At 45.9% G+C, this 14,940-nt stretch overlaps 1 protein-coding gene across 1 annotated transcript in view; it reads right to left on the bottom strand.

Annotated features, from left to right (window-relative positions):
• The window catches only part of LOC129835629 (ephrin type-B receptor 4b-like), a gene marked incomplete at its 3' end in the record, with an annotated part of 54,491 nt that extends 40,000 nt beyond the window's left edge, over window positions 1-14,491 (bottom strand). Inside the window, 1 exon segment of the mRNA XM_055901339.1 lies at window positions 13,546-14,491. Coding sequence (XP_055757314.1) covers window positions 13,546-13,636 — 91 coding nt within the window.
• Window positions 14,492-14,940: the final 449 nt, after the last annotated feature.

Consider the following 14,940-nt stretch of genomic DNA (forward strand, 5'->3'; position numbering starts at 1 on the left):
CAAACTAGAATGCTATTTCTCCCTAAACAGAGAGTATACAGTGGCAGAATACCTGACCACTGTGACTGACCCAAACTTAAGGAAAGCTTTGACTATGTACAGACTCAGTGAGCATAGCCTTGCTATTGAGAAAGGCCGCCGTAGGCAGAGATGGCTCTCAAGAGAAGACAGGCTATGTGCTCACTGCCCACAAAATGAGGTGGAAACTGAGCTGCACTTCCTAACCTCCTGCCCAATGTATGACCATATTAGAGACACATATTTCCCTCAGATTACACAGATCCACAAAGAATTCAAAAAACAAAACTCCATTTTGATAAACTCCCATATCTACTGGGTAAAATACCACAGTGTGACATCACAGCAGCAAGATGTGTGACCTGTTGCCACAAGAAAAGGGCAACCAGTGAAGAACAAACACCATTGTAAATACAACCTGTATTTATTTATTTTCCCTTTTGTACTTGAACTATTTGTACATCGTTACAACACTGTATATGCACATAATATGACATTTGTAATGTCTTTATTCTTATGAAACTTGTGTGAGTGTAATGTTTACTGTTCATTTTTATTGTTTATTTCACTTTTGTATATTATCTACTTCACTTGCTTTGGCAATGTTAACATATATTTCCCATGTCAATAAAGCCCCTTGAATTGAACTGAGAGACCGAGAGAGCATAACTGACGTGAATTCCTCAGGTTCACACACTTAACAAGATCCTTGACCTACCAATACCACACACACACACACTCACACACTCACAAACACACACACACACACACACACACACACACACACACACACACACACACACACACACACACACACACACACACACACACACACACACACACACACACACACACACACAAGCTCTTAATGTGAGTATGTCTGATAAAACTAATCCCTGCTTTAAAAGAGACTGAGAAGAGTTGAAAGGAAAGGGGGAGAAGAGAAGAAGAGAGGAGAGGGGGAGAGGAGTGGAGATGAGGAAAGGAGAGGAGAGGGGGTGGGAGAGGAGACGAGGAAAGGGGGTGAGGAGAGGAGGAGATGGTGTGGGGGGGAGAGGAGAGGAGAGGGGGAGAGGGGAGGGGGAGTAGTGAGAAAAGGAAGGAAAGAGGGAGATGTAGTTGAGAGAGCATGAAGGACAGTGGAAGAAGACAGTGGAAGAAGACAGTAGAAGAAGACAGTGGAAGAAGACAGTGGAAGAAGACAGTAGAAGAAGACAGTAGAAGAAGACAGTAGAAGACAGTGGAAGAAGACAGTGGAAGAAGACAGTAGAAGAAGACAGTGGAAGAAGACAGTGGAAGAAGACAGTAGAAGAAGACAGTAGAAGAAGACAGTGGAAGAAGACAGTGGAAGAAGACAGTGGAAGAAGACAGTAGAAGACAGTAGAAGAAGACAGTGGAAGAAGACAGTAGAAGACAGTAGAAGAAGACAGTAGAAGAAGACAGTGGAAGAAGACAGTAGAAGAAGACAGTAGAAGAAGACAGTGGAAGAAGACAGTAGAAGAAGACTGGAAGAAGACAGTAGAAGAAGACAGTGGAAGAAGACAGTGGAAGAAGACAGTGGAAGAAGACAGTGGAAGAAGACAGTAGAAGAAGACAGTAGAAGAAGACAGTAGAAGAAGACCGTGGAAGAAGACAGTGGAAGAAGACAGTGGAAGAAGACAGTGGAAGAAGACAGTAGAAGAAGACAGTGGAAGAAGACAGTGGAAGAAGACAGTGGAAGAAGACAGTAGAAGACAGTAGAAGAAGACCGTGGAAGAAGACAGTAGAAGAAGACAGTAGAAGAAGACAGTGGAAGAAGACAGTGGAAGAAGACAGTAGAAGAAGATTGTAGAAGAAGACAGTAGAAGACAGTGGAAGAAGACAGTAGAAGACAGTAGAAGAAGACTGTGGAAGAAGACAGTGGATGAAGACAGTAGAAGAAGACTGTGGAAGAAGACAGTAGAAGAAGACAGTGGAAGAAGACAGTGGAAGAAGACAGTGGAAGAAGACAGTAGAAGAAGACAGTAGAAGAAGACAGTAGAAGAAGACAGTGGAAAAAGACAGTGGAAGACAGTGGAAGAAGACAGTGGAAGAAGACAGTAGAAGAAGTTTATACATGCTTCTTAGATGTTTCTACATGCTTTATAAAGCTTCCAAAATATGGAATTCATCTTGAGGGAGTCAGAAAGGGATTAGGAAAACCACAGAAAACTTCCTAACATCAGACGACTGCTTTCTGCTGTTTAAACCACGAGAGACACAGTCACTCATATGTTTACACAACACACATTTAACAACAGCACTGATGGCATCAACACTCAGAAGAGGAGGAAGGGGGAGGAGGGGAGGAAGAAGGAGGGAGGAGGGGAGGAAGAAGGAGGGAGGAGGGGAGGAAGAAGGGAGGGAGGAGGGGAGGAAGAAGGAGGGAGGAGGGGAGGAAGAAGGGAGGGAGGAGGGGAGGAAGAAGGAGGGAGGAGGGGTGGAAGGAGGGAGGAGGGGTGGAAGGAGGGAGGAGGGGTGGAAGAAGGGAGGGAGGAAGAAGGAGGGAGGAGGGGAGGAAGAAGTGAGGGAGGAGGGGAGGAAGAAGGGAGGGAGGAGGGGAGGAAGAAGGGAGGGAGGAGGGGATGAAGAAGGGAAGAAAGGATGAGGAAGAGAGGGAAGGGTGGTGATGTCGTGAGGATGAGAGAATGAAGGAGGAAGGGGTTTATACAGTGAGTGAATATATATACACAGGGCATTCGGAAAGAATTCAGACCCCTTGAATTTTTTTGTTTGTTACGTTACAGAGTAATTCTAAAATGGATAAAATTGTTACCCCTCCTGCCCCCCCCCCCAATCAATCTACACACAATACCCCATAATGACAAAATACCCCATAATGGCTCAATACCCCATAATGACAAAATACCCCATAATGCCTCAATACCCCATAATGGCTCAATACACCATAATGACTCAATATCCCGTAATGATACAATACCCCATAATGACACAATACCCCATAATGACAAAATACCCCATAATGGCTCAATACCCCATAATGACAAAATACCCCATAATGCCTCAATACCCCATAATGGCTCAATACACCATAATGACTCAATATCCCGTAATGATACAATACCCCATAATGACACAATACCCCATAATGACTCAATACCCCATAATGCCTCAATACCCCATAATGCCTCAATACCCCATAATGCCTCAATACCCCATAATGACTCAATACCCCATAATGACTCAATACCCTCATAATGACTCAATACCCCCATAATGACTCAATACCCCCATAATGACTCAATACCCCATAATGACACAATATCCCATAATGACACAATACCCCATAATGACTCAATACCCCATAATGCCTCAATACCCCATAATGCCTCAATACCCCATAATGACTCAATACCCCATAATGACTCAATACCCCCATAATGACTCAATACCCCCATAATGACTCAATACCCCATAATGACACACTACCCCATAATGACACAATACCCCATAATGACTCAATACCCCATAATGACCCAATACCCCATAATGACTCAATACCCCATAATGACACAATACCTCATAATGACACAATACCCCCATAATGACACAATACCCCATAATGACACAATACCCCATAATGACACAATATCCCATAATGACTCAATACCCCATAATGATACAATACTCCATAATGACTCAATACCCCATAATGACGCAATACCCCATAATGGCTCAATACCCCATAATGGCACAATACCCCATAATGGCACAATACCCCATAATGACTCAATACCCCATAATGACTCAATACCCCATAATGACACAATACCCTATAATGCCTCAATACCCCATAATGCCTCAATACCCCATAATCACTCAATACCCCATAATGACACAATACACCATAATGACACAATACCCCATAATGACACAATACCCCATAATGACACAATACCCCATAATGCCTCAATACCCCATAATGACACACTACCCCATAATGACACAATACCCCATAATGACTCAATACCCCATAATGACCCAATACCCCATAATGACTCAATACCCCATAATGACACAATACCTCATAATGACTCAATACCCCCATAATGACACAATACCCCATAATGACTCAATTTCCCATAATGACTCAATACCCCATAATGATACAATACTCCATAATGACTCAATACCCCATAATGACTCAATACCCCATAATGGCTCAATACCCCATAATAGCACAATACCCCATAATGGCACAATACCCCATAATGACTCAATACCCCATAATGACTCAATACCCCATAATGACTCAATACCCCATAATGACACAATACCCCATAATGCCTCAATACCCCATAATGCCTCAATACCCCATAATCACTCAATACCCCATAATGACACAATACCCCATAATGACACAATACCCCATAATGACACAATACCCCATAATGACACAATACCCCATAATGACTCAATACCCCATAATGACTCAATACCCCATAATGACTCTATACCCCATAATGACTCAATACCCCCATAATCACTCAATACCCCATACTGACTCAATACTCCATAATGACTCAATACCCCATAATGACTCAATACCCCATAATGACTCAATACCCCATAATGTCTCAATACCCCATAATGATACAATACCCCATAATGACTCAATACTCCATAATGACACAATACCACATAATGAAACAATACCCCATAATGACTCAATACCCCATAATGACTCAATACCCCATAATGACACAATACCCCATAATGACTCAATACCCCATAATGACACAATACCCCATAATGACTCAATACCCCATAATGACTCAATACCCCATAATGACACACTACCCCATAATGACACAATACCCCATAATGACCCAATACCCCATAATGACCCAATACCCCATAATGACTCAATACCCCATAATGACACAATACCTCATAATGACTCAATACCCCCATAATGACACAATACCCCATAATGACACAATATCCCATAATGACTCAATACCCCATAATGATACAATACTCCATAATGACTCAATACCCCATAATGACTCAATACCCCATAATGGCTCAATACCCCATAATGGCACAATACCCCATAATGGCACAATACCCCATAATGACTCAATACCCCATAATGACTCAATACCCCATAATGACACAATACCCCATAATGCCTCAATACCCCATAATCACTCAATACCCCATAATGACACAATACCCCATAATGACACAATACCCCATAATGACACAATACCCCATAATGACACAATACCCCATAATGACTCAATACCCCATAATGACTCAATACCCCATAATGACTCTATACCCCATAATGACTCAATACCCCCATAATGACTCAATACCCCATACTGACTCAATACTCCATAATGACTCAATACCCCATAATGACTCAATACCCCATAATGACTCAATACCCCATAATGTCTCAATACCCCATAATGATACAATACCCCATAATGACTCAATACTCCATAATGACACAATACCACATAATGAAACAATACCCCATAATGACTCAATACCCCATAATGACACAATACCCCATAATGACTCAATACCCCATAATGACACAATACCCCATAATGACTCAATACCCCATAATGACTCAATACCCCATAATGACTCAATACCCCCATAATGACACAATACCCCATAATGACACAATAACCCATAATGACACAATACCCCATAATGACTCAATACCCCATAATGACACAATACCCCGTAATGACTCAATACTCCATAATGATTCAATACCCCATAATGACCCAATACCCCAAAATGACACAATACCCCATAATGACTCAATACCCCATAATGACTCAATACCCCATAATGACACATTGGTGTACTTGTATGTAGTTTAGGTGTAGTTTGGATGTAGTTTGGATATAGTTTAGGTGTAGTTTAGGTGTAGTTTGGATATAGTTTAGGTGTAGTTTAGGTGTAGTTTGGATATAGTTTAGGTGTAGTTTGAATATAGTTTAGATGTAGTTTGAATATAGTTTAGGTGTAGTTTGGATATAGTTTAGGTGTAGTTTGGATATAGTTCAGGTGTAGTTTGGATATAGTTTAGGTGTAGTTTGGATGTAGTTTGGATATAGTTTAGGTGTAGTTTAGGTGTAGTTTGAATATAGTTTAGGAGTAGTTTAGGTGTAGTTTGAATATAGTTTAGGTGTAGTTTGGATGTAGTTTGGATATAGTTTAGGTGTAGTTTGGATATAGTTTAGGTGTAGTTTGGATATAGTTTAGGTGTAGTTTAGGTGTAGTTTGAATATAGTTTAGGTGTAGTTTGGATGTAGTTTGGATATAGTTTAGGTGTAGTTTGGATATAGTTTAGGTGTAGTTTAGGTGTAGTTTGAATATAGTTTAGGTGTAGTTTGGATATAGTTTGCATATAGTTTAGGTGTAGTTTAGGTGTAGTTTGGATATAGTTTAGGTGTAGTTTAGGTGTAGTTTGGATATAGTTTAGGTGTAGTTTAGGTGTAGTTTGGATATAGTTTAGGTGTAGTTTAGGTGTAGTTTGCATATAGTTTAGGTGTAGTTTAGGTGTAGTTTGGATATAGTTTAGGTGTAGTTTGCATATAGTTTAGGTGTAGTTTAGGTGTAGTTTGGATATAGTTTAGGTGTAGTTTAGGTGTAGTTTGCATATAGTTTAGGTGTAGTTTAGGTGTAGTTTGGATATAGTTTGAATATAGTTTAGGTGTAGTTTAGGTGTAGTTTGCATATAGTTTAGGTGTAGTTTAGGTGTAGTTTGGATATAGTTTAGGTGTAGTTTGGATGTAGTTTGGATATAATTTGGATATAGTTTGGGTGTAGTTTAGATGCAGTTTGGATATAGTTTAGGTGTAGTTTAGGTGTAGTTTGCATATAGTTTAGGTGTAGTTTAGGTGTAGTTTGCATATAGTTTAGGTGTAGTTTGGATATAGTTTAGGTGTCGTTTGGATATAGTTTAGGTGTAGTTTAGATGCAGTTTGGATATAGTTTAGATGTAGTTTGGGTGTAGTTTAGATGCAGTTTGGATATAGTTTAGGTGTAGTTTGGGTGTAGTTTAGATGCAGTTTGGATATAGTTTAGGTGTAGTTTGGATATAGTTTAGGTGTAGTTTGGATATAGTTTAGGTGTAGTTTGGATATAGTTTAGGTGTAGTTTGAAAATAGTTTAGGTGTAGTTTGGATATAGTTTAGGTGTAGTTTGAATATAGTTTAGGTTCAGTTTGGATATAGTTTAGGTGTAGTTTGAAAATAGTTTAGGTGTAGTTTGAATATAGTTTAGGTGTAGTTTGGATGTAGTTTGAATATAGTTTAGGTGTAGTTTGGATTTAGTTTAGGTGTAGGTTAGATGTAGTTTGGATATAGTTTGAATATAGTTTAGATGTAGTTTAGGTGTAGTTTGGATATAGTTTAGGTGTAGTTTAGGTGCAGTTTGGATATAGTTTAGGTGTAGTTTGGATATAGTTTAGGTGTAGTTTAGGTGTAGTTTGGATATAGTTTAGGTGTAGTTTAGGTGTAGTTTGGATATAGTTTAGGTGTAGTTTGGATGTAGTTTGAATATAGTTTAGGTGTAGTTTGGATGTAGTTTGAATATAGTTTAGGTGTAGTTTAGGTGTAGTTTAGGTGTAGTTTAGATACAGTTTGACATAGTTTAGGTGTAGTTTGGGTGTAGTTTGACATAGTTTGGGTGTAGTTAGCTGTAGTTTGGATGGGCCATCATCAGCTGCGAAGGCTGACTGCCAGTGACTTACTGGCGATGAATGAGAAGCAGGGAGGAAATGACATGTTCTCTTAAAACTGATTATAACACTAATTCTGTTTGTGATATTAAGATTCTACATAGACATATTTAGGAAAAGTCAAGGATGGAGGGGGCATGAATTAAAAATGGCAGAGCATTGAAGAAGGCCATTTGAAGGCGAAACTTCAATCTTTTAAACTTGCTTAATAAAAGGAAGATGTTTTAATGGTGAGCGAGCGGTGTCCTTTGTCCTTTCCAATGAGTAATACAAATACGCATTGTTAACATGCTGCTCTTGGCTCTCTGTCCTGGTCACTCTGCCATCTACATACACAAACACACCAGGGGTTCCTGTAGCCCGTAATTGTCAGCTTTTGTGTGTGTGTGTGTGTGTGTGTGTTTGTGTGTGTGTGTGTGTGTGTGTGTTTCTGTGTGTGTGTGGGTGTGTGTGTGTGTGTGTGTGTGTGTGTGTGTGTGTGTGTGTGTGTGTGTGTGTGTGTGTGTGTGTGTGTGTGTGTGTGTGTGTGTGTGTGTGTGTGTGTGTGTGTGTGTGTGTGTGTGTGTGTGTGTGTGTGTGTGTGTGTGTGTAAGATGGCAGAGCAACCAGGGACACTCAGTTCAGATGAAAAAGAAAGACTGAATTTATCATAGATTCATGGGAGGAAGAGGAGAGGGACAGAGAGGGGGGAAGAGGAGCGGGACAGAGAGGGGGGAAGAGGAGAGGGACAGAGAGGGATGAAGAGGAGAGGGACAGAGAGGGATGAAGAGGAGAGGGACAGAGAGGGAGGAAGAGGAGAGGGACAGAGAGGGAGGAAGAGGAGAGGGACAGAGAGGGGGGAAGAGGAGAGGGACAGAGAGGGATGAAGAGGAGAGGGACAGAGAGGGAGGAAGAGGAGAGGGACAGAGAGGGGGGACGAGGAGAGGGACAGAGAGGGGGGACGAGGAGAGGGACAGAGAGGGGGGAAGAGGAGAGGGACAGAGAGGGAGGAAGAGGAGAGGGACAGAGAGGGGGGAAGAGGAGCGGGACAGAGAGGGAGGAAGAGGAGAGGGACAGAGAGGGGGGAAGAGGAGAGGGACAGAGAGGGAGGAAGAGGAGAGGGACAGAGAGGGGGGAAGAGGAGAGGGACAGAGAGGGGGGAAGAGGAGAGGGACAGAGAGGGGGGAAGAGGAGAGGGACAGAGAGGGAGGAAGAGGAGAGGGACAGAGAGGGAGGAAGAGGAGAGGGACAGAGAGGGGGGAAGAGGAGAGGGACAGAGAGGGGGGACGAGGAGAGGGACAGAGAGGGAGGAAGAGGAGAGGGACAGAGAGGGGGGAAGAGGAGAGGGACAGAGAGGGATGAAGAGGAGAGGGACAGAGAGGGAGGAAGAGGAGAGGGACAGAGAGGGGGGAAGAGGAGAGGGACAGAGAGGGATGAAGAGGAGAGGGACAGAGAGGGAGGACGAGGAGAGGGACAGAGAGGGAGGAAGAGGAGAGGGACAGAGAGGGAGGAAGAGGAGAGGGACAGAGAGGGAGGAAGAGGAGAGGGACAGAGAGGGAGGAAGAGGAGAGGGACAGAGAGGGGGGAAGAGGAGAGGGACAGAGAGGGAGGAAGAGGAGAGGGACAGAGAGGGAGGAAGAGGAGAGGGACAGAGAGGGGGGAAGAGGAGAGGGACAGAGAGGGGGGAAGAGGAGAGGGACAGAGAGGGGGGAAGAGGAGAGGGACAGAGAGGGAGGAAGAGGAGAGGGACAGAGAGGGAGGAAGAGGAGAGGGACAGAGAGGGGGGAAGAGGAGAGGGACAGAGAGGGAGGAAGAGGAGAGGGACAGAGAGGGGGGAAGAGGAGAGGGACAGAGAGGGGGGAAGAGGAGAGGGACAGAGAGGGAGGAAGAGGAGAGGGACAGAGAGGGGGGAAGAGGAGAGGGACAGAGAGGGGGACGAGGAATGAGCTGGGGAGAGAGGGGGGAAGAGGAGAGGGACAGAGAGGGGGGAAGAGGAGAGGGACAGAGAGGGAGGAAGAGGAGAGGGACAGAGAGGGGGGAAGAGGAGAGGGACAGAGAGGGGGGACGAGGAATGAGCTGGGGAGAGAGGGGGGAAGAGGAGAGGGACAGAGAGGGGGGAAGAGGAGAGGGACAGAGAGGGACGCAGAGGAGAGGGACAGAGAGGGGGGAAGAGGAGCGGGACAGAGAGGGAGGAAGAGGAGAGGGACAGAGAGGGAGGAAGAGATTTCACGGTTGTCGTGAAGACCACACAGCAAGATCCCCTCTAAAGTTCAGACACACACAAACACACACACCAGACGTGCTGGCCAATGTCTGTCTGTGTGTCTCTGTGTGTCTCTGTGTCTCTGTGTGTGTGTGTGTGTGTGTGTGTGTGTGTGTGTGTGTGTGTGTGTGTGTGTGTGTGTGTGTGTGTGTGTGTGTGTGTGTGTGTGTGTGTGTGTGTGTGTGTGTGTGTGTGTGTGTGTGTGTGTGTGTGTGTGTGTGTGTGTGTGTGTGTGTGACACCCACCATCTCAGATTATTCTGAAATCGTTTCTGTTATTAGAAACAGATAAGATTAGCATTCTTGAAACATTTTGTTGAATAATAATTTTGATCTCTGAGAAATTAAACTAACTGATTGCACCCAAATTGGTAATTATAATTTATAGGATTCACATAATATTCAATAATTACAGTACCTAACATATGATTTGGACCAAACGTTCTCTAACAATGAATAACATGTGAGGAATCCAAAGAAATGGATTGGTGGTGGTCAGACCCCCCCACCTCACGCCAATCCCACCTCAACAGCCAGTATATAGCCACCCACGGACCCCCCCACCTCAACAACCAGTATACAGCCACCCACGGACCCCCCCCACCTCAACAACCAGTATATAGCCACCCACAGACCCCCCCACCTCAACAACCAGTATACAGCCACCCACGGACCCCCCCACCTCAACAACCAGTATATAGCCACCCACAGACCCCCCCACCTCAACAACCAGTATACAGCCACCCACGGACCCCCCCCCCCCCCCCCCCTCACTCCAATCCCACCCCAACAACCAGTCTATAGCCACCCACGCACCCCCCCCCCCCCCCCTCACTCCAATCCCACCCCAACAACCAGTCTATAGCCACCCACGCACCCCCCCCCCCCCCCCCCCCCCCTCACTCCAATCCCACCCCAACAACCAGTCTATAGCCACCCACGCACCCCCCCCCCCTCACTCCAATCCCACCCCAACAACCAGTCTATAGCCACCCACGCACCCCCCCCCCACCCCCCCTCACCCCAATCCCACCCCGACAACCGGTATACAGCCACCCACGGCCCCCCCACCTCAACAACCAGTATACAGCCACCCCCCCCCCCCCCCCCCCCACCTCAACAACCAGTATACAGCCACCCCCCCCCCCCACCCCACCTCAACAACCAGTATACAGCCACCCCCCCCCCCCACCTCAACAACCAGTATATAGCCACCCACAGACCCCCCCACCTCAACAACCAGTATATAGCCACCCACGGACCCCCCACCCCAACAACCAGTATATAGCCACCCACAGACCCCCCCACCTCAACAACCAGTATATAGCCACCCACGGACCCCCCCACCCCAACAACCAGTATATAGCCACCCACGGACCCCCCCACCTCAACAACCAGTATACAGCCACCCACGGACCCCCCACCTCAACAACCAGTATATAGCCACCCACGGACCCCCCACCTCAACAACCAGTATATAGCCACCCACGGACCCCCCACCTCAACAACCAGTATACAGCCACCCACGGACCCCCCACCTCAACAACCAGTATACAGCCACCCACGAACCCCCCACCCCAACAACCAGTATATAGCCACCCACGGACCCCCCACCTCAACAACCAGTATATAGCCACCCACGGACCCCCCACCTCAACAACCAGTATATAGCCACCCACGGACCCCCCACCTCAACAACCAGTATACAGCCACCCACGGACCCCCCACCTCAACAACCAGTATACAGCCACCCACGGACCCACCACCTCAACAACCAGTATACAGCCACCCACGGACCCCCCACCTCAACAACCAGTATACAGCCACCCACGGACCCCCCACCTCAACAACCAGTATACAGCCACCCACGGACCCCCCACCTCAACAACCAGTATATAGCCACCCACGGACCCCCCACCTCAACAACCAGTATACAGCCACCCACGGACCCCCCCACCTCAACAACCAGTATATAGCCACCCACGGACCCCCCACCTCAACAACCAGTATACAGCCACCCACGGACCCCCCCACCTCAACAACCAGTATATAGCCACCCACGGACCCCCCACCTCAACAACCAGTATACAGCCACCCACGGACCCCCCCACCTCAACAACCAGTATACAGCCACCCACGGACCCCCCACCTCAACAACCAGTATATAGCCACCCACGGACCCCCCCACCTCAACAACCAGTATACAGCCACCCACGGACCCCCCCACCTCAACAACCAGTATATAGCCACCCACGGACCCCCCACCTCAACAACCAGTATATAGCCACCCACGGACCCCCACCTCAACAACCAGTATACAGCCACCCACGGACCCCCCCACCTCAACAACCGGTAACACAGCCACCCACGGACCCCCCCACCTCAACAACCGGTAACACAGCCACCCACGGACCCCCCACCTCAACAACCGGTAACACAGCCACCCACGGACCCCCCACCTCAACAACCGGTAACACAGCCACCCACGGACCCCCCACCTCAACAACCGGTAACACAGCCACCCACGGACCCCCCCACCCCAACAACCGGTATACAGCCACCCACGGACCCCCCCACCTCAACAACCGGTATACAGTATCAGTTCTCTGTGTCTGACCAGTAGTATGGAGATGCTGCCTGGAGTATTGTTTCTTCATCCTATGTAATGTTTTCTGTCCCCTGTTCAGAGAAATTAGTCATTGAAGTTGTTGGGTTTTCCGTCCCATCCTACATCCTGATATTACCCGGTTCTGACCACTAGGTGGTGCTGTTCCTGGTAATATTATTAATGAATTCTCACTGAGAATACATAGAACGAAGAAACAATACTCAGAGCCGCAGCTCCATACTACTGGCCAATATGGGTGCAATCAATTAGCTTAATTTCTCAAAGATCAGATTATGTGTAACTAAATAATGTTGCAGCTGATCTGATACGTTTCTAACAACAGAAATTATTTCAGAACGGAGACGGTGGGGGTCGAAATCCCCTTTCTTGTGCTTTTACAGGCCACACACACACACACACACACACACACACACACACACACACACACACACACACACACACACACACACACACACACACACACACACACACACACCTTGGGTATTATGCCTATTGTCTTTTATAGCTGTCGGTCTGCCTGTTTGTCTGAAACCTCAATCAGTTTCACAGTAATCAACATCTGGACAGACAGACAGACAGACAGACAGACAGACAGACAGACAACATGTAAAGGTTAAACATAAATCCTACTTCACGGTTTCTCCCTGATCACAGACTGTCTACATGTGAAGCTTTGGAATTGAGTCAAAAAAAACTAAAAACGTTTTTTTTATTTTTATGTTGGTCCTCAAATGTAAATGAAACGAACTACCCTAATTAGCCAATGTCTCAGAATATATGTATATGTAAGTAAGTGTGAAGAGAGAGATTCACAATAACACATGGCACTAAAACTATTGCACCTGATCAAATAATAGTTTTACAGATATAAAAATAAATAAAAAGTTAAAACTTCTTCACGTACCTTCCTCTGCCATACAAGGTGATAGAACCAGCCCGGTCAGCACGAGCCACAACACGGTCACGGTGCTCCAGCAGCCCCCTCGCCGCTCCATACCGGCAGGTACTCCAGTTACTCTCCTGGATTATTGATCACCGATCAGAATCTCTGTCCCGGTGGGGTGTCAGCTAGGTCCAGTGTCGGCCCGCCGCGCGACCCACATCAGTCACGAAAACCAGTGAACTCGGTCCCCGCGAGATCAGCAGTCATCATCAACAACCGGACATATTCCCTCTTTTATCCGTAGTTTTTTGTATTTTTTTTTTTAAGGTTAGCGTTAATTATTTAACCTACCGCCAAAAACGCTGAAGTCCCCAGGATCGGAGCAAAAGTCAAAACAAGTTTATAATCCCACCTGAAACTCCTCCTCGTTCCTCCGCTATCCACTGTGTCCTCATTTCCTCTGAGCCCGGAGAGAGGGGTATGGGGGAGAGCAGAAAGAGACAAAATGAGGTAGTGTTCCCCTCTCTGTGGCCGGGCTGAGGCTGCTGTCTGCCGGGTAGTTTAGTAATTGGAGCCCGGGGAATTCACACGATCCAGGACCAGAGACCAAAGAGACGAGGCATAGCCCCTCTACACACTTACCTCGCAAACACACACTCTTTCACACACACACACACACACCGCCCGTTCTCTCTCTATCAACAACAGCATTCCAGTTAGAAATTAAATCCAGCGGTCAGTCTTTTCCCCTCTTTCGTTCGTTCATTCTTTCTTTCTTTTCTTTTCAAACGCTGCCCTAATATCCAAGCCTCGTCACTATTTCTGAACGTTAAAACTAAGACATAAACTATTCAACAGTAGTTTATGCAGTGTTTCGTTATAAATAACAAGATAATATATTTCAGAAAGTGCGTCCGTAGCTCTCCGCTGCTGATCCAGACACGAGACACTAACTACTGCTGTTGTCCCGGAGCTCCTCCGTCTGCCAGATTCCACCCACACCCTGCTATTGGCCAGTCCATCTGTCGGTCAGCAAGGACCTGAATGACAATAGGGTGATCTGAAGGACTGAGTGACATGAGAGAATTCAACAGAATGTTGGATTTTATAATGGGAAAAGTATGTCTCTCTTCCTCGTCCATTTTCTTTTTGCTCCCTTTATCCGTCGCTCACCCCTTCTCTTCCCCTTCTCAATTCAATTCCAAAGGCTTTATTTGCGTTTAAAGCATGTGTTTACATTGTCAAAGCAAGTGGGGAAAAAAACAATATACAGAAGTGAGAAGAAACACAAAACAAGACCATCAAAAAAACATTACAAAACGTACATTAAACATTCATAAAGAGAGGTGGTAGTCAGGTGATCAACATGTACAGTAAACATTCATAAAGAGAGGTGGTAGTCTGGTGATCAACATG

The sequence above is a fragment of the Salvelinus fontinalis genome, chromosome 36, assembly GCF_029448725.1.
Source record: "Salvelinus fontinalis isolate EN_2023a chromosome 36, ASM2944872v1, whole genome shotgun sequence".
NCBI classification, from domain to species: domain Eukaryota; kingdom Metazoa; phylum Chordata; class Actinopteri; order Salmoniformes; family Salmonidae; genus Salvelinus; species Salvelinus fontinalis.